The sequence below is a fragment of the Cariama cristata genome, unplaced genomic scaffold (assembly GCF_000690535.1).
Source record: "Cariama cristata isolate BGI_N322 unplaced genomic scaffold, ASM69053v1 scaffold45227, whole genome shotgun sequence".
Taxonomy (NCBI): domain Eukaryota; kingdom Metazoa; phylum Chordata; class Aves; order Cariamiformes; family Cariamidae; genus Cariama; species Cariama cristata.
In genome coordinates, this window is record NW_009625793.1 from 1 (window position 1) to 19,533 (window position 19,533).

The 19,533-nt window shown below is 40.2% G+C and overlaps 1 protein-coding gene across 1 annotated transcript; it reads right to left on the reverse strand.

The window, feature by feature from the left end:
- Window positions 1–4,673: 4,673 nt before the first annotated feature.
- Window positions 4,674–19,051, reverse strand: LOC104164412 (interactor protein for cytohesin exchange factors 1-like; the record flags this gene model as incomplete). The annotated part of the gene is made up of 5 exons (XM_009703732.1): window positions 4,674–5,040; window positions 10,447–10,535; window positions 14,207–14,268; window positions 17,239–17,310; window positions 18,978–19,051. Coding segments are annotated over 5 exons (664 nt in total), but the record flags the coding sequence as incomplete, so codon positions are not given.
- Window positions 19,052–19,533: the final 482 nt, after the last annotated feature.

The following is a 19,533-nucleotide window of genomic DNA, read 5'->3' on the forward strand; positions in this document are numbered from 1 at the left end:
ACAGAACTGGCCCCAACGCTGAGCCCTGGAGAACACCAGTGGTGACTGGCCGCCAACTGGATTTAGCTCCATTCACCACCACTCTCTGGGCACAGCCGGCCAGCCAGTTTTTCACCCAGCAAAGGGTATTCCTGTCCAGGCCATGAGCTGCCAGTTTCTCCAGGAGAATGCCATGGGAGACGGTGTCAAAGGCCTTGCTGAAGTCCGGGTAGACCACATCTACAGCCTTTCCCTCATCCACCAAGCGAGTCACCTGGTCAAATCACATTTTCCACATAACTACAGAACAGAAAAGACAGGAAATACTTGAATTAGGTGGGCATAGCTTAGGCAACCTCCTCACTGGCAAATGCAGAACTAAAGGTAAGAGAGTTGGAGAAAATAACAGGAAAGTTATGTTACCAACAACAGTTCGATGCTCTTGACTATAACAGGAGAGTGGACTCAACTGTGAGGGATGGCATTTTAACAATCTGTGGCTGAACTGGAAACAACACAAATAAGTCTCTCTTTCAGAAAACCATAACACCATAGTTTTCACTGTGATTTCTAAAGCCTGTTTGATGAGAAACAAAATAATCAAACACAGTTGTTTCTCTACACAGTTGTAGAGAAACATAGGCATAGTTCTTGGCGAGTCTCAGCGACAATCTAGCCATTTTCTGTAAGTTTTGCAGAAGGAACAAAGGGGCCAGCACACACCAGATGATCTGTTCTGGCTATTGCTGGCACAGGAAAACTCCAGAGGGGAAGAGAATGTCAGTTCTGAGAAAAGAAAGAATTGAATACATCCAGCTTCTATTTAACCAACTCCTTCCCACAAAACCCAAATAAAATTCAAGTGGCATTTGAAAAGCTTTCCAGGTTTTTCAAAGTATCAGCACACATCAGGTCTTCTACCAGCTACTCTGAACTAAGGTAAAATAAATAAACCAGAAGTGGTACCATAAGAATTCCTTGCCAAGATGCATTAACTTCACATGATCATAAAACCCTCAGAAAATGCAAGGAAGAAGGATGCTATTGCTACAGTAGAAGATCCCCAAATAAATACAAACACACATTCCTGTTCTGTTATAGTAACCTCTCGGTTTCTGCGGCTTCCTTTTGTTATCATAATTTTTCATGACGATGGTGGTGGGTCATAGTCAGATACTTTTTGTTCTAGTGGTTGCCAGAAGAAATACAAAGGATGGAGTTTGGCTGCAGGGTGAGTCTAGCCATCCCAGAGGGGGCAAGGCCAGCTTCTGGATACAGAGCACGTAGTTAGATAGTTATTTGTATTCTCAACCATTTCTTGTTTACCTTTCAGTTTCTTAGTGTCATAGGCAGCTTTGAATCTTTTGTCACTGTGCATGTAGCAAGCTGCAACACGGAAGTATTAAATATTCCCACAAAGTAAATGGAAGCATAATGCTGATCTCCTTTCAGAAGGGAAAACTGTTAAACTCTCCTTTTTTTGTACCTTTGTATCACTCTGGTATGTAACCTGTCCCCAGTAATCAGCACTGAGAATTAACGCTGAAAAAAAAAAAAACACAACTAAGAGTGCTGGAAAGGTCATTAAAAAAATCATATGATACAGGTCCTTTACCAGACACTTATAGTTCCTTTGCAGATTTCATTAAATACTTTTCATTGAAAAAGTAATCCATGAATATTTAGTTGAACCTGTAGTTTCTCTTCAGAGATTCATACATTCATCCCTGAGAAACTTTTCTTTCATTGCTTAACTCATTATTGAGGTTTCTTCTCTATTTTTGCATTTTCATTATAAGTTCTTTCCACAATGCCCACAGCTACTCTTTCTTCTAGGTACCAGCTTTTCTCACATTGGCCTGTTTCTGACTTTTGCGAACAAAAGTGCTCTTCAGTTCTTGAAAATTTTCACCTCAGCTCTAGGCTGCTATCAGCTACAACCAAAAATTCCTCATGGGGTTTTACTAAGCAGAATATGATCACAAAACAGTGTGTGACAGGTTTTTTCTATCCTCACAAGGAGAAGGAGAGTGCATGGACACACATAAAGGCTCTGTGGGGTGTGGGTTCAAAGACCACATAGCTATTCTGATAACAGCAGGGTCAGCTTTATTGCCCATGGGACACGTGTTTTCAGGACAGATGCCAATGCAAGATGGATCTGTGTCCTCCTGGACACAGTTTCATTACTCAGAAACATGACAAGCTGTCAGAAATGCACTATTCAGAAGCATTGTAAAGCAAATAATACGGACTGCACTAAGGTATGCATTCTTGTTTTGCATAAGATAACAAGGGTGTTCTTACTAGTTATTGTAAATCATGAGGTTTTGCAGCTAGCTTTTACTACACAATTTGAATTCATCCCACAGTATTTGTGCACATCCTTATCAGCTAGGTGGAGGGGGAAATTCTTGAGGGATAAGCTACAGAACCAGAATTGCATCCTTTTTGATAACTTTCATTTGGAACTGAATTGCTGGTTTACATTAATCCTTTTTTTCTACCTCATTCTCAAACTGAAATAGCTTAATTAATCTCCTTGCAAATTATTTCATTTATTTTTTTCAGTGGTCATTGTGAGGGAGGGCCCCACACGTCAACACTCTCCATCCCCTCCCCATACTATGCAGACTGATAAAGGAAAGAAAAATGTGTGTATGATGTATGCCCTACTTGCTCAACAACGGGTTATGATGCAGACAGTAACTAGTGAGGTTATACGGTTTCCATAGTGATTGTCTCATTGAAATGATCTATTTTTGGAATTCCATCACCGGTGTGGTTAGGATGGAAGTGTTCTGCGATCAGGCTTGGCCATCAGCTAAGCAGTGAGCAACAGAAGAATTTATTTCCCCAGGAATTTTTGGGGGAAAATTGAACCACCTTGCAAACGGCAGGAATATACCAAAATGTGCCTTGATTTACATTTTAATCCCATTCTTATTGGTTAGTATTGTTGAGCCTATCAAACTATGCTTTAAATGATTATGAATGTGTCATGCTAATTCTATGACCATCCATAAGAGTACTTGTCACCCTTACAGTCACGATGGAAAGCACTAACCTATGCATCATTACAGGACTGCTGACAATACCAGAGTAACATATTCTAAGCAAAAGTTTAGATTCCTGAAGAGCAACCACTGAATCTTGCTCAACAGGATCTATAAGCCACCATGCCATATATGACCCACATTCGAACAATCCACCAGAATGTACCTCATAATGTTTCCCAAAGGCGTTGCTTAGTCAATTTTAACCCAGAAGGTGAAATACAGAAGACAATGCATTTACTATGTCTTTGTCACGTTTTCATTAAGGCTGCCGTTTCTGCCAGTCCCAGTCTTTTCACTACTTGCAAAGCCAGAACTTATGAGAATTAGGTTCCACAGGAACTCTCTCAAACCCCCACTCTTTTCTATCACTTAGAAACAGTACATCTGCTTGCTCTTGGGTTTAATTCTTATTGATCTTCATTTCTACAGAATTCTCTAGCAGAGCAGCCTAGAAGATGGATAATGAAGCTAGGCGCAAAACACTCTGAGTTAATTTTCACTTTTGCTAAAATCTGTACTTCCCTCAATTTCCTTATTTTTGGTAAAATCAAAACAACATATGACAAACTAAAGAGGTGCTAATGTTGATATTTGTAAAACAATTGGGAGAATGACAATGTAACTAATGTGCCTTATACTATAATTTTTCAATCAATGCCAAGTTCAGAGAAATACCCTAAGTTCTCAACAAGTCCAGTGCTGTCTCTTTCCACCTTTGCATTACCTTCAGTCTAAGCTTTTGGATGCACCTCTGTTTTGCATTGTACTGAGACAACACTGCTCTTCCGGCAACAAAGTACTCACTTCAAATCTTTACAAGGATTTGGAATCATAGGTAGAGTTGCTGCACAAGAACATCATTGCTTCCTTATGTATTACCTCTCTAGGAAGCACGCTGAGTACCTTCTCATTTCAGCATATTGTGTGCCAGAAACACCTCTTATGCTTTGCTCAAAAGGCAAGACACATTGCCTTTCTATGGCGGGAGAGTTATTGACAGTAACAATGACCAAATTCTGGAACTATCCTGCATTTTTAAGTTAGCAGTACATTTTGGTAGGATACCTGTGCAGATATGCATTTGCTTAAGCAAAATCCAGTCTAAATGGACTTTCTGATTCAAGATTGCAGTTGTTTCTGCTTGATTACAATGACGTTCAATGAAACAAAAAGGGAATATGTACTGGAAGTAAACACAGCTGCTTTTATTTTTAAAATTCTATTGACCTAACCCCACGTTCACCACTTCCAATATATGCCATTTTGCTTAGGGTGTCAGTTCTGTGACACACTTTCTTAATCCATTAATCTTGATTCCATTCTAACTAGTAAGAGACAGCTGTATTGAAATAAAGAAAGCTAATAAAAATATTTCTATGTTAGGATTTTACACAGAGGCTATGATCTTAACATATAGGTAAATTTTGAGAAAAGCCGTAAAGGTACTTACCAATTAGATACTAAGTTATATATTTAATACACAATAAACCAAATGATTGTTCTAAATGATGTGCCACTGGAAAACTCTTCAGTGAAGAACATAAAGGAAGGAAGGGGATAGGAAGTTGAGGAAAACCCCTGAACTCCCACATTGTACGACTCTGCAGACTAAAATCTCCTCTCTCATTAGCTCACCTTTGGCTACTGATCTCTGTCCTGTTGCATCTGGCACAGCTAGACAATGTGTATCCGGACCTAAAAAAGAGTTTTGGGATCCACCACTGGGTTTGGAAAGTCGGCCCTCCTGGCTTTCTGCCACTTCTCCACAGTCTACTTCTGGTGGCTCGTCAGAGTGAATCTGTACGCAGAAAGTTAAAGGCTGATCACTCTCTTCTGTGGCAGAGCTGTTAACTAGGTCAAGCCACGACTGCCTCTCAGAATAAACCACTTTGGACGTCAAGGAAGAAGACGACTCTTGGGAGTTGAAAGTGCTTTCAGCAGAGGAGAGAGAACAAGATGCTTCACTTGACAGAGTTGAGGTGAAAGAAGACTTCTGCTGATCCTGCTTTCCAGAAACAAAGGAGGAGGGACAAAAAACAAAAATTATTTCCAAGTTATTCCTGTTCCTAGGTTCTACATGTTATAGATATGCAGGTGAAATGCTAACTGACCAAAAATTTATGTAATTGGATTAATTATCCATCTAAACAAGCCTGAGGTATGGCAGCCAATCTCCTACAGAGCAGTAATTTCAGAAACTAAGCCACAAGGAAGTCAGAGGTAAAACAGACAAAAACCTGATGATGCCTAGGAACAAAAGACCAAGGAAAAATATTATGTTGAATGTAGCCTTCCATGCTAGGTGTCACACTTATGTTCACTCTTTACTTCGTCTTCACTTTATTGGTCTAATCAAGAGTGCAGAAAGGAAACTCTGAATTAACCATTGAACATGAAGTTGTCTTGAAGCATTCAATAAATGCACCAATGCCTTAACTATGGATAGACAGAAATGGGCACAAGCACTGAAGTACCTTGACGTTCTCACCACAGAAAGCTATTTTACCTGGTCCATTCAAGAGATTAATCATTCACCAAGGTAAGAAGGCTGATGAGTAATATGATGGCAAGTTAATGGTGGGAAGAAAAAACAGTCATGGGGCAGAGGGCAGGAAAAGGGGAATGGTACAAGATTTGTGTTGCTCATTCACCTGCTAAGATTCATCCTTCACCCCATGAATCTGGAAAGGGACCCAAACTTCACTAGAAACACATTAGAAATCATTAAGGCATCCTAAGGCCCTCCATTCTGTACTTGTCACCCTGCCTCAACAAGAGCGCAAATAACCAGAGAGGTCTGAGAGACATCTAACAGCCATCATTAGGAGCTAGGAGTTGAATAAGAGAGAGTATGATAGATGCACAATTCCATGTAAAGAAATGTTGAGAGAAAGAACAAAGGTATGAAAAGTATTTGATTTCCCAGATGAGCAAATAGATGCCCAGGTCTTTGTCTACAGTAGGCAGTTACATTGATTGAGTTGTACTATCATCTGGTCACCAAAAGCAACTCACAGAAGAAGAACTAACCCTAGTCTGCTTCTTAGCCACCAAACACCACTGAAAAGATGAGCCAAGAGAGTCAAATACACAAGTAATACATACACAAACATACAGATATACATACAATTACCCAGAAGAAGATTAATTGACAGTAATAAATAAAGCAATGGAAGACAAGGGGAACAAAGCCTTACAGTGAAGCTCTTAGCAGAAACTATCAGAAATCCTGATGAGATCATCGTGATATGAAAGCCAGAATTATTGTATCTGCTACTGCAGAAATTTACTCCTTCTGCAAATCATCTGCTACTGGCCAATGCCAGAATCAGAATACCAGACCTGATAGACAATAATTCTGGCAAGTTTATGTTCTTAATATTTATGTAGAATAGATCTGTGTAAGGATTAAAACAGATAATAACTAGACTGAAAGTATTGAAAATAACTGAGAAGGTTGCTAGGGAAACCTGGACAAGCTGCAAACACAATAAAGGGACTAGCCTGCAATACTTATTTTTAACCTGGTAAACTGGAAATAAGATGTATGCATATAAACCAAACCAAGAGTGACAATTTTTTGGATTATGATATATAAACTTCTGCAATTCAGTGTTGCCGTAATGTGTACTACTTCCTTTTTACATTAAAAAAGCAAAGTAGATTTGCCTTCCTGTGTTTCTAATATAGCTGTGTCACGTGGTTACTAATTAATTTAGAAGACAAGGAGGACCAATATCGGATTGTGGGTCACTGTTTGTTTGTAGCACTTTCTTCACTTCTGAAAAATTTTAAAGCCATTCCTCCAAGACTGTCCCAAACACTGCAGGACCAGGCTTAATTTATATTCCTATTGTGAGAAGTACAACATTGTGTTTCAGGTGCATTTTTGTTTTTAAAACTGAAACCTTCAGAAATGCATCCTAAAGCAAAGGACAAGGAGATGCGGTCATAAACTACATGTATGAGTGATAAAAACACCCTCAGGAACACAGATGACCTAAAGTATTTCACCTAAGAGCTCCTATCAGACAAATTGTTGAAGCATTGGTACAGCCAAGCCGAACAACTGAAGAGTAAAAGCTCATTCTCACATGGTGTGGATGGTCTAATTTCAATTGTTCGAAGACAGGAAAGGAAGATGTTAGATCTCACCTCTATTTTTCTGGCATTTGTCCATGCAAAAGAAAGTGCCATTGAAATGAAAACTGTGCCTCACTGAGTGGATTATATTTTTGTTTTCATTTTCATTGTGTGTTAAATAAAAAAATGTGGGTGAGAATAAAGATGACTGCCAGAATGTGTTTCTTTTTCTCTACATATGTCTTGTGGGTTTTTTTACTTTGGCATGACAAATGTTTACCTAATTTACTGAGTGGTTCCTTTGGAAGTTTTGCAATCATCTAGATAATAGTAAATCTCCATTTGGGGACATTTTAAAAAGCAGATGCTTGAGCCAGCATATTATAAGGATTCCACTGGATATCAGTGAGTCTCTGGCATTTTTTAGAGAAAAATTATCACGGTAAAAAACCTCAACTGCTCTTTTGGGACTGCTGCAATCTATTTTCTCAACATAGCTGCTGGTTTTTGAAATGTAAATCCATAAATATGTGGAGAAATTAATGCAGATGGTCAGTTTAACTTTTGTCCTACAGATGCTAAAATTTACTTGTTCCTCACTTGCTTTTTTCTTCCACAGTACCATAAGCATAGAAAGCTCATGATCACTACTTTTTTCTTTTTTGAAATTTCAAAATGGTTTGGGTAAGCAGAGAACAGAATAGCAAGTGAAAACTTTGTGCTAATGTTTGCTGCTCTAACATTTAACAGAGCTTGCACCTGAGTGGCTATTAGTTTCTAGTCCAATAGTTTTTACTCTGGAATAACTCTCAAGAAGTTTGGAGGCCTTTCTGCTTACGGCAGCAATAGTGTGATTTTCAAAAATGTCCATAATTCCTATTTTGCAAAATCCCTTTGGCACTCGAGAGGAAGAAGTGCAACTTTAAAAAAAAAGATAAAAATAATAAAATAAAGATAAAACAGATAAAATAATAAAAAAGAAATGAACCCCAGTCAATGCCTGTGACATTCTTGATGCTGGACTGGGTTTCCAGGATAGCTGTCTCTTCTGGTAGCAATCTGAAAAGACTCAAGCAGGCCTTCCAAAAGTGGATACTCACAGAGTATCAACCCAAATCAATCACGTTTGGGACCTCACAGCTTGGTTCAGAAACTCTGAAGCAAACAAATAGGCAAGCAATGTTTAACCAGCCTTCCCTGAGACAACCAAAAGCTCCACTCCTAGAATTGACTTTCCAGTAAAGCTGTGCTTTCTGAGACCTTCCAGTGCAATCCACCCAATCCTTCCTTTCTTGCTCCAGTACCTGTCCAGAGGGAAAGGGGCATTAAATCAGGTATTTAAAAGGAGACTGACTTGCAGTCAAACACAGCTGCATTGGTACCTAACTGTTCCTACCCACCACATAAGCAAGCTGAGCATAGGGCAGACCCATGGCAGCTGGACCTTATTCCAGTGGCCACTTCTGGGGTGAAAAGATGACGACTTTGCTCAGGAGACACTAACCTTTGTCCATGGGGGAATGGATTCTAAACTGGGGATGAGGAGAAGGGAAATCAGCTAAGAGAGGTAAAGGCTGGAGGGAAGATAACCTTGAAGGGACGGGCTGAGAAAGGAGGACCCTTCAGCACCTGTACCATTGCCTGCCTCCCACGCATCCCCTGCTAAAACGTGGAGGCCTGCACTCAAGAAGAGTGTATATGTGAAGGAGACAACCGGAGATCACTTCTGCAGCAACAGATTGACAAGCAGCAGGGAGCCAGAAAAACAGAAAACTAAAAAACAGCACCTGTTTAAAACTCATCATCTGGAAAAATGCAGACATTCACTCAGAGGTGAGCAGATGGAAAAGACATCTACAGCCTCTTAAAGGCAAGCCACTGAGGTATAAAATTCAAGACGCTTCATTATCGGCCCTCGGCCCAGAATAACCCTTGGAGACGTATTGCTAAGATTCCTGTTTTCTCCAATATTTATAGCTACTCGGCCACATTTGACTTCCAGTTAACACAGGCGATAAAGAATCGTGTTTTACACAGCAGTGAACACCACACCCCCCCCCAAGGGCCAGGTGGGTTGTTTTACAGCCATTAACATTAAAGTGTTTCAGGAGAGGAAGTGAAGACTGACTTATCTGACCGAAACAGAAGAGCACAAGTGGGTGACAGTGTGACGTACACTCCTAGCTTTATGTAGCTAATTAAAGATTGCCAGACAGGCAACCCTGTGCATGACATCTCCTTTTATTATTGCCTGTGACTGCGCAAGCTTCTCCAGCTCATCTATGTATCTCAAATTTGTTCCTGCTTCACTGCCTCTGTGCCCATTTCAGTTACTGGATGTCATCTCAGTGTGCCATACAGCAGACACTTCCCCTTCCAAGAGATTGCAGTGAGATGATTTAGTACTAAGTATGTTACTGCATACCCCTCGATGTTAACTTTCAGCTGGGGAAGGGAAAGGCCTGAACTCAGGATTCCTTATTTCAGCTGCATTATCATTCCAAGCCAGATTACTCATTTCTAAACCCCATATCTTAAAGCAGGTGTAAGGGGAGATCAGATCACTGAGAAAAGCAACAATATAGAAATCAGATTAATAGAGTGGTAAGTGGCTAATAATTAGGTGAGTCAATTTGATTAGACACATGAGGGTGCATTGTGCTTATTCTAATTTATTCAATTAAGAGAGACAGGAAGGAATATTCTGGGAAAATACGCTACAGCAAGAGAGAAAAATAGCATAGAATTTGGGAGGATGCTTATTTTCTTTTTTTATAGTCTATTTTTCAGAGGTAAAGAAAAAGAACTGATTTTACCACTGTAAGAAGAGGCCTCTTTCCCTTCCATTTTCTTCACTGCCACAAAAGCAGCTTCAAATTCAGCAGTCTTAAGAACAGCTTACTCATATAAATAAATACAAATCTGTTGGATGCTGTTACTGGGGTCACAAAAAAAAAGAAGATTTGAGGCTGATTTTTTTAAAAAAAAATAGTATGAAAAACTAGGTTACAGCAATGTGTTAAAAACCTTGTAAAGGAAAGACACAGCATGTGTATGAGGTAGAGTGACACTTTCCTTTCTCCAGCAAGCTAAAGATGCCTTCGTCTGAAGGAGCTGTTCTTTTACAGCGCGAGGCTCCCAGAGGTGCAGGCTGCTGGTGCTCTGCCCCAGGGCAGGGGCAGTCAGTGCATCCTCATTTCGCAGGCACACAGGATGAACATTTCCAGCCACTGTTTTACGTTATTCCTCAAAAGTCCACCACCTCAAGAAAGTTTTGTTCCAACTGGCTAGTAACAAGAAACAAGATAATTACTGTAATACTTACTGAAGGAGGAGGTGGTGGCTGGACTGTGTAGGGGGGAGGTGGCGTGTCTGTTATTTCTGGATCATCGTGTTCACTTTCGCTGTAGCATTCTGAGGCAGACATGGAAAATGAGCAAAACCAAAGCGTTAGACCAACAGTCACTTTTTCCTCGCAGCACTGTCATAAGCCAAGATCACCAAGTAGGATGCTCTGGGCTGAGGACCACGCTGTAACAAGTCAGTGTCTCCTACTCTGAAAATCAACACACTTGTGGTGATGCCACAGTACTTCACGGCAACATTTTTTCTTTTAAGCAAAAAAAAATTGCTAATTTGCTATGGCAGGAAACACTAGATGGCACTACTCTAGATAGCTTCACAAATAGGTTTGGGGTGATTTTTTTTTCCTCCCTTTGCAGCCTGTGAAATAAAGGTTGCATCATTTGTAGTATATGTTTGGGAGACCTGTTGCAAGTAGCAGATGTTGTCCCTTAATCTCTATAACCAGTAAGTTTTCCTCGAGCTAGCAAAAGGCATTGGTGTTTTGGGTGCAGTTTTGGAGAAAACAAATCGATCGCATGGTGCTTTGGAAACCACAGAGCAGCTTCATGAGTCTTGTGTCACCACAGAGTAACTCACATAAACATGCCACGCCACATGGCAGTACGTGTACAGAGCTAGTACTAAAAGTAAACACAGTACTCTAGGACTATATACCCCACTCATCTTTTTTTTTTTTTAAATAAAAACCAAGTTGATAGAGCCTCAGTATCTCTTAACATGTGGCAGAGAGACAGACACGTTGTTATTTCTTTCAACTAACTGTGTAGTAAGTGAAAGCATTTTCTCAGCTGCTTTTTAAAAGTGGATTAAATGAAGCGATAACCATTGATAAAATGAGACACAGAAAAGGGGAGACAGTAAGTTGCTGGTGCCTACTCCCCGGGCCTGGCTGTAACCACTGGGCAAGCTCACTTCCCTCTACTAAACCTCTCAGCACGCATCAGCCTTTCACATCCAACCTTCATAAGAGCAAGTGCTTGCATCCTGCCCTGCACCATGTGTGAATGGTGACAGCGCTCACCCCACCTAACTGAGCTGGGGACAAAAAAGGTTGCAAAGACATAGTCAGAGCTCAATGAGGACAACATGAGGCAGTGTCGAGTGTCACAAGAGCAGAGGCTGGCCCTGTGGTCTCCTTGGGAGCCAGCACCTGGCACTGCGTCTCCCTTGGGCTATCTAAGAGCAGCTGGGTCTTTCCAGTGGAAGCAACCCTCCAGCTCTCTCCCAAAGTGGGCGAGGGTTGTTCATGTTCTGGGAGTACTTGGTAAGAGCTGGACTTCATGGGTTCACACTGCTAGAAAGCAGCATCTCTGGGAAATGACCTGTGATTATCTCATCTTTTAACTAACACCCACGCAGTTTCTTTTTGTGCATGGTATTTGGGGGTTTTAATAAACACTGTGAGGGGAACAAAGTTTTAAGAGAGAAGAATTTAATACATGAGAGGGAAGTTTCTAAGATGTTAACAAAGTGAAACTTAAACAGATTCATTACTTTTTCTCCCTGTACTATATAGAACTATAGGGGTTTTTTTAATAGCATAGCTACTATTCTGTTTACTGGAAATATGTGCTGACACATCTTAGCATAAAGGACTGAGACTGGCTGCAACAAGGCCTGTATCAAATTCTAAGGCTCTATTAATGCCTTCTTGAATAACTCTTAGTAAAGAGCTTATTGTTTCTGCAGCTCCCCTTTTAGTCACATAGAAGAACTGAAAAAGAATCAACAGCTGTTTCTGATACTCTAAATAGGCAAATGGGATTGGGGGGGCTGTTAAAATGCATAGAAAGTACATGAACACACAAGAACTGCCATAACAAGAGCCAAGACCCTCCTGAAGAGTTACGGTGTGTGATACAGAGGGGAGAACCAGGTCAGCAGAAACAGAAGTGACTGTGGGTAATGACAGTGTTTTTCTGAAACATAGCAATGCCTCTGCAAGGGCACATCCACCCAGGCATGCCCATGGGGTGCTGAACCCATGCTCAAGGCAGCTGCTGGAGAACCTCTGACAAAATGCGCTTGGAAAAACAAGGAAATCTCTGGTCTCCGTCTCTGGTTTGACACCAGAATCAGAGTGCCTTTTTCTGAAGGGGAAATGGGCCATCAGCTTTAAAAGCTGCAGGAATCTTGCCTATGTTACGCTTATTGCAGGGTAATTAGATAACCTGCTGTAGAGGTTATCGAGTGGATTATTTTGTATCTGTCTTTTTTTTTTTTTAAATTAAGATTAGTGGGCTGGCTCATTTTGAACCGTTTTGTAAGTCTCAGTCAAGACAACCAATAACTACATCTTTGAGGCTTTAGAAAGAAAGTAATTTGTTTTCATGTATAGAATTTTGACCACCCTCATCTTCCATGAAACTCCTTCTTTGTGAAAATACAGACAACGTATTTGGACATTTCCTTCCTGAGTACAATTATCACGCAGTTCTTGCTACACAGCCCAATACTCAATATAGCCCTTTATCCTAATTGTTCCAGACTGGTTTAATACAAAACTGGGTTCAAAGAGGACACAGGTATTTTGGAGAAATTTGGGGGTATGGGAATTAACAAGTTTCCTGACAAGAAATAAAGAGGAACCATGAACTGAAAACAAAGAAATCAATGAGATCTGCTGAATCTCCAGAAATCGGTGGTACCTATTTTTACCAGCCCCAAAGCGGCTTTTAAGGGCAGGGTATAAATGGAGCCAGAGTATAAACAGACCCAGATCAGACTATCAATAATGGAATTACATGTCCAAAGCCTGGACGTGAACCACAACCTTATTCTGGGAAACAGCAGAAGGGATGCAGAGAGGAGCATTTCAGTGCTTAGAAAAAAACAGGCTGCATCACCTAAGTGTTCATACTACTACAAATACCAATTTCTTCATCATGACAGCTCCTTCACAACCTGAGCTGTTCTGAAAAGGGCACTTGATACCAATACTCTAAAAGTGGAGGGTCAAAGACCCAGAAGGTGATACGTATTCCTCAGGTCAGAATCCATTCTTGGTTTGCTAACATAATGCTGCCTACAACACTTATTCTAAACCAGCTCCCAGTACATGTGTCTTCACCAGCAGATTTTCCAAGCACTCTGACAGGTGATGTACTTTGTCCTCTGCCCAGATTTGTGATTTGACTGCAGGCATCCTCCCACCAAAAAGTCCTGTTAAGTCAGTGTGCAAATTAAGAAAATAAATAAATTGCTAGGGAACGTTTAAAGTTACTCATTCCACAATGAACTCCTGAGTTTGGCTCTGAAGGAAATTGTAGGCTCCGGTACACTGCTACCACTGCCCTACCAACATTGCTGCTGTTGAAACCCCTGGGAATGGAGGACACCCTAGGGATGGGTCTACATTGCACAAGATGTTCCCAAGCCATAGCACAACTTCTGTAACATACCTTACTAGCTCAAAACCCAGAGTAGCACAGCTGTTTCTCTTCACACTTGGTAGACTTAGCAAGCCAGCAAACTGCCAGAAAGTAGTTACACACCTCTCACAAAATCACAGAGTGTCTCTCAGTGGCACTGTTTCTCACAATTGTTTCTTTTTCTGTGATTACTCTGTGCAGTGTCAGTGTGGTTTCACTGAGCTCAGTTGGTAGACGGACCCAAGTTGACAATTTAAAAGAAAGAAAAGAGCTGACAAAAATTTGGCCAAGCAAAATCTGTGAAGAACAAAATGTAGTTACACACTGAAACCACAGTTAGGAGCATACCTTCCTCATTCTTCCCGTTGGGTGCCTGAGGGTCTACAGCCATCCCCAGCTTACTTAGCCACCTGTGTTTGAAACAGAGGGAATACAGAGTTAGGGATACTTGCATGCTGTTTGGACAGAGTTTTGCCCCTCAGATGTGTTCTACATCACATCTGTTTTCATTAACCTGAAGACTAAATGTCAAAGTTTCTTTTTGTTTCTTAGATCATCTTCTAGAAAGGCACCAGTTACCGGAATACTAATATTGCCTACGGTGAGCAGGACTAGTTGCCTGGGACATCTTTACCTGATCCTGAAAAAAGTACTACTGATGACCAAGGAGTTGTATTTGTGGAAGCTAAAGGAAAAGTATGTGTGCTATAACACAATGTCAATCGCTTAGTCCTGCTGTTGAGGTGTCATCTCTCACTTGAGATGAAGCAAAAGGCACAGGAGCCATAGAAGATGATGTTGGCTCCCTTGGCCAAAGCTATCGCAGCACAGTCTAAGAATTTAAGCCATTTAAAACTAGACTTTTTGACCATTATATACTGCTTTCTTCAACTCTCTATGCACTTTTGGTTTTAGTAAGTCTCACTTCCTGTGTTGCTTTAAGCTATTAACTTCTTTTTTCCATTTCTCTTCCTAGGTAGCTGAATTTTTCTAGTGCTAGAAACAATCCCTAGATATAGTTTTTGTATAATGTGTTTGCCTGTAGGTCTTTCAGATCTACCCAGGTTTTAAGAAACTAACAACTGAAAAAGCTCAAGCCTTTCAGATTAAAACTCAAGGCCTAAATAGGGAGTGTATGAAAGGCCGGAATTAAGATTCATAATTGAAAAAGCATTGTCTCTGATCTTGATTCTACTGAAGCAATGGGAAATTTGCTAGTAAGATCAGTGCCAGAGAAACTGGATTTTTAGACTGCAATATGAACAACACAACCACATAACAATTCAAGAAAACAAAGTGTCATTTCTGTAAGAGTGGATTATTGACTTCTAACAGCTAATTGTAAGAGAATGATTTTTTTAAATTAAAAATCTTAACAAAAGAAAAGGTTTGCTAAAAAATTCAGGACCTCATTAACCACAAGGTCAGACAGATTGCTAGTAACCGCATGCAACTGGCCAGGTGAATGCACACAGCTAGCCAGCACACATTTACTTTTCATGTGTGCATGACAAGAGCAAATACATGCTAAATTAATGAAGCAAATGACTAAATAAATCCACTGTTGATTTAATAGATATATATGCATGAAGAATTACAAAAGGTCATGATCCGTCAAGCATTTATGCACACCAGTAACTCGACACAGGCAAATGCCCCAGTGAGTTCAGTGGAACCACTCACATGCATATGTATTTGTAGGACCGGAGCCAAGCGAACAGATGTCTTTTAGTTTGTTTTGACATATGCATGAGTACACGTGTACTTTGTATATTAAATGCATGTATTTTATACTTTGCCAAGGAAAACATCATCAGTTACAACAGTGAGGAATTAGTATTAGTGCAGCATAGTGCAAGCTGCTCTAATGCTAGGCTACTTAGTGTTAAGCCAAATTGAAATTTACTCGAGAAGTGGAGTTTGAAGAAAATAATTTTGAGGGGCATAAGAGCTGGGACACCTGCATAGATTTCAATTACTCACTCATGAGACTAAACATTTCAAAAGTGTTGTTAGACACTGAGAATTTCCAGCTGGGTTCCAAACTGGCTGTCACTAACGTCCTCCATTTTTCTCCATTTCAGCTCTAATTATCCTTCTCCCTACATCCTTCCCTCTCTTCTCTCTCAACCAGGGTTACTCTCTCTACAGAAATATTCCTATCCAGCAGTCCCTCATTCTCAGTCATCCTCAGTCCATCTGCCTCAAGGGCTTCTCATTCTGTTCGGGAGCTCTGGTAGGAAACACAGTGATACAGAAATGGATGGTTACCTCCCCACCAGTATGCTCTGCGCTGCTCCAAGTTGCAAAGGGCAGCGCATTCTTTCCATCTATATTTACTTGTATGCATTTATAGACTACAGATTTATGAATGTGTATCTATGTACGTACACTACCGTAGTACCATACATTTCTGCTTCTATAGCCCTTTCAAAAGGTCACACATGTTCTCTCAATCTCTGTCCTTTTCTGTTGTGGTAAATATGTATGAGGTCTCCTGTTTATGGAGGGAAAGAACAGCCAATGCCCTATGTAGAATCTCACAAAGATCACCAGTAGAGCCGTGATTAAAATCCGGACCTGACTATCATATGAGCTCTCTTCCCATTTAAATTGTACTGCTTTATGTCCAGTATTTGGCTATTTAATGCAATAGCATTGTGAACAGACTGCAATCTGAAGTAAAAAAGACAAAGATGACATGAGATGTATCTAAATCAGACAAAACTGGATCAATAGCAAGTAATATCAATTTCTGATAGCTCAGTGGTTTCTAAAATGGCAGTATTCATATCTATTTTTACTTCTTGCATTAGAAACTGCATGAATGAGTTGTTGTTCTTAGGGACAATTGTGGAAAGAAAATTTCTGATCTGTCATGAAGATCATTTAACTGCAACATAGTTTGGCGCTGAAGTAAATGCTTACTTACATTAAAGAGACATTCCTTTCTACCCCTTTAACCCTCCTTGTTAACTGACATGCTACTCTGAAAGCAGACATTATTATATTCTAGTCCTAGATGACTTCTGGGACAAAACTATATTAAGCTTTTCCCTCTTTTTCCTTTCTTCCTTCACTTCTCCCAAGGTGATGAACTTGCCACCAGATCTTTGCACCTCTTTCATGGAAATGGATTTATACCAGAAATGTTGGGAAGATTAGTATCAAAATCAGGCTAATAATGCAATTCCAATCTCAACTGTAATTAGTGAACAAATAGCAGTAGTTTCCATCTATACAGTGACCAGAAAACAAAACAGACTCAGTAACTCCCCAAATAACTCTATCAAGAACTGCTTGACAGTGAGAGAATGAACTTTCAAAGGGTGTTCTCAGGTGTGAGACAGGATGAAACATGGCCAGTCGCTCGTACTTACGTGTTCATTTCCAGAACATTTTCTGCTGCAAAATAGAATGTCTTGATCTGTGGGTGGCTGATCTTAATAGCACTTTAAGAAAAGAAAAACAGAAAAGATATGATGAAAACTAGTCTACATAAGAAAGAAAAAATAATAGCTGAATGCATTATTTAAAATATTTATTCACTCCACTGTATTAATCCAAATCAGCTTATCCTTAAAACTCTAGCCTATTTCTAGCTCATTTCCTAGGCTACACATTATTCAGAGGGTATAAACTACAGGAACTAAAAAGGAAGGAATAAAGAATAAAACAAAAACTTTCATTATTCCATTACATAATTCTGTTGTGTGCCCACATCTCAAATACTGTGTGCAGTTCTGCTTCCTCCAGCTCTGAAAAGCAAAGTAAACCTGAAAAAGGTTCACAGAAAGCACCAGAAGTGACCCAAGTTATGAAGCAGCTTCCATGAGTGGTCAATCAGATTAAGACCCCACAGCATGGAAAACTGATGATTGGGGGAAGGGACACGTGATACAATAACATCACAAGTGGCACGCAGCGGGTGAATAGCAACTGACTCTTCACTGTGTTTTCCAAGACAGGTTTGAAGAGGCACCAAAGAGGCAACTAGGTGGTAGGTCTGCAACAAATAACATGGAGGTAGTCCCCTGACTACCTCAAATAATTAACATGTTGGTCTCGACCTCAGACTATGCTTTAGTTGAATATCCACCAGTAAGACTTTTCAGAGTCTTTTTTTTTTTTTTTTCCCTAAAACATAGTCTGCAATCCTGAGAATATGTGGCTTCCTTCTTTTGTTCCTCGTTAGGTGACTGACCCTGTCCCATGGAAGCATACACTGTTTGACTGGGCCTCAGCAGCACCGGTGACTCCTCACAGTTCTCCTAACTTACCCTGTCCCAAATAAGTGATGAGCATGTGTTTCCCTGCCGGTCACTGAGAGCCAACAGCTGCAGAAGTGAAGGGCAACATTTTCTCATGGTCCTGTGCTATGTGACTCAACCTTTCCTCTGAGAAAACGTAATGGAGCTCCCCATATTCAAAATAGCTGTCTCCTTTGGAGGAGTCAAGTCCACAGTTAATCTCAAGAACACCTACAGCTAGTCGCAGTGTGAGACGCAAACAGAGGAACGAAGGTTTTCTCTTGACAGACGGAATAAAAGCCATGCTGAGCTTTATAACTTTTAACAGCAGCAACACCTCTCCAAACCTTTGAAGTGTACTCAGAAGCAGCTGGAAATCAGTCCTGCATATGGAGTTTGGAGAAAATATTTTGAAATGTGTACTCTGCTAAACAATGTTTTTATTCCCTGCACAACCAGAGGTTTCAAGTACAACCCAAGCTCAGTTGCACCACGGTAGCCTAAAGAATAGTCCCAACTTGGAGGGAAGCAGCATTACTTGCACCACTGTTGACCTCCTCACCTAAGAGGAGATATCTGAGATGATAGACTACAATGTACTCATAATCAATGAACAAAGAGAAAGAAAAAAAAAAGCATTTGACATACTGATCTACTTTTTTATTTGTAGTTTTAGCAGAGCACATCTGGCAGAGAATTTTCAAAAATATTTTTGCAATATGGTTTTCATTCAGTAGCCTAATTAATATCTCATTATTTATACAACACAGAAAAGCTCCCCGCAGCTTCATTGTCAGACACTACTGAAATTCAATGCCTTGCAATATTGTAAAAAATCATGCAAAACTGGGAGCAAAAGATAAACTTACTGCTTTTTTTTGCATTCAATTGCTCGGTCCACACTGAAGTCTGGAAGTCTGATAAATCCTTCTGCTTTTTCAGCCTGCAATAAAAATAAAAGAAATCTAACAATTACCACATCAAACAATTGGTAAGCTACCAGACTCCAATGCTCAATGATATTTAACATGCAAGGGCTTGTTTTTGACAGCTTTTTATACTGTGAAAATATATGCTATCCATGGGGACAGATTAACGCTTGATATTTTGGCTGATACTTGGCAACAAGAAATATTCCTATACCAGCTACTATTTCTGCAAGTCCTGGATGCTAGAAAGCCACCACTCCTGTCTGTGCAAGTTGCAGAGAGTGAGCGTACAATTATATCAAAGCGCAGAGCATCCTTATCTAAGATTCATGAGTAAGTCATAAGTCTACTCCAGAATCTGAAATTGTCAAGAGCAAAATTTAGGTTAGGATTAAACCAGAACTAAAAAAAGCAGGAAGGTGAAAGAACCCAAATCCTTTTCAGCCATCAGTGATCACACAACTTTCAACAAAGAGACCAGCCACGCTTTGTGCAT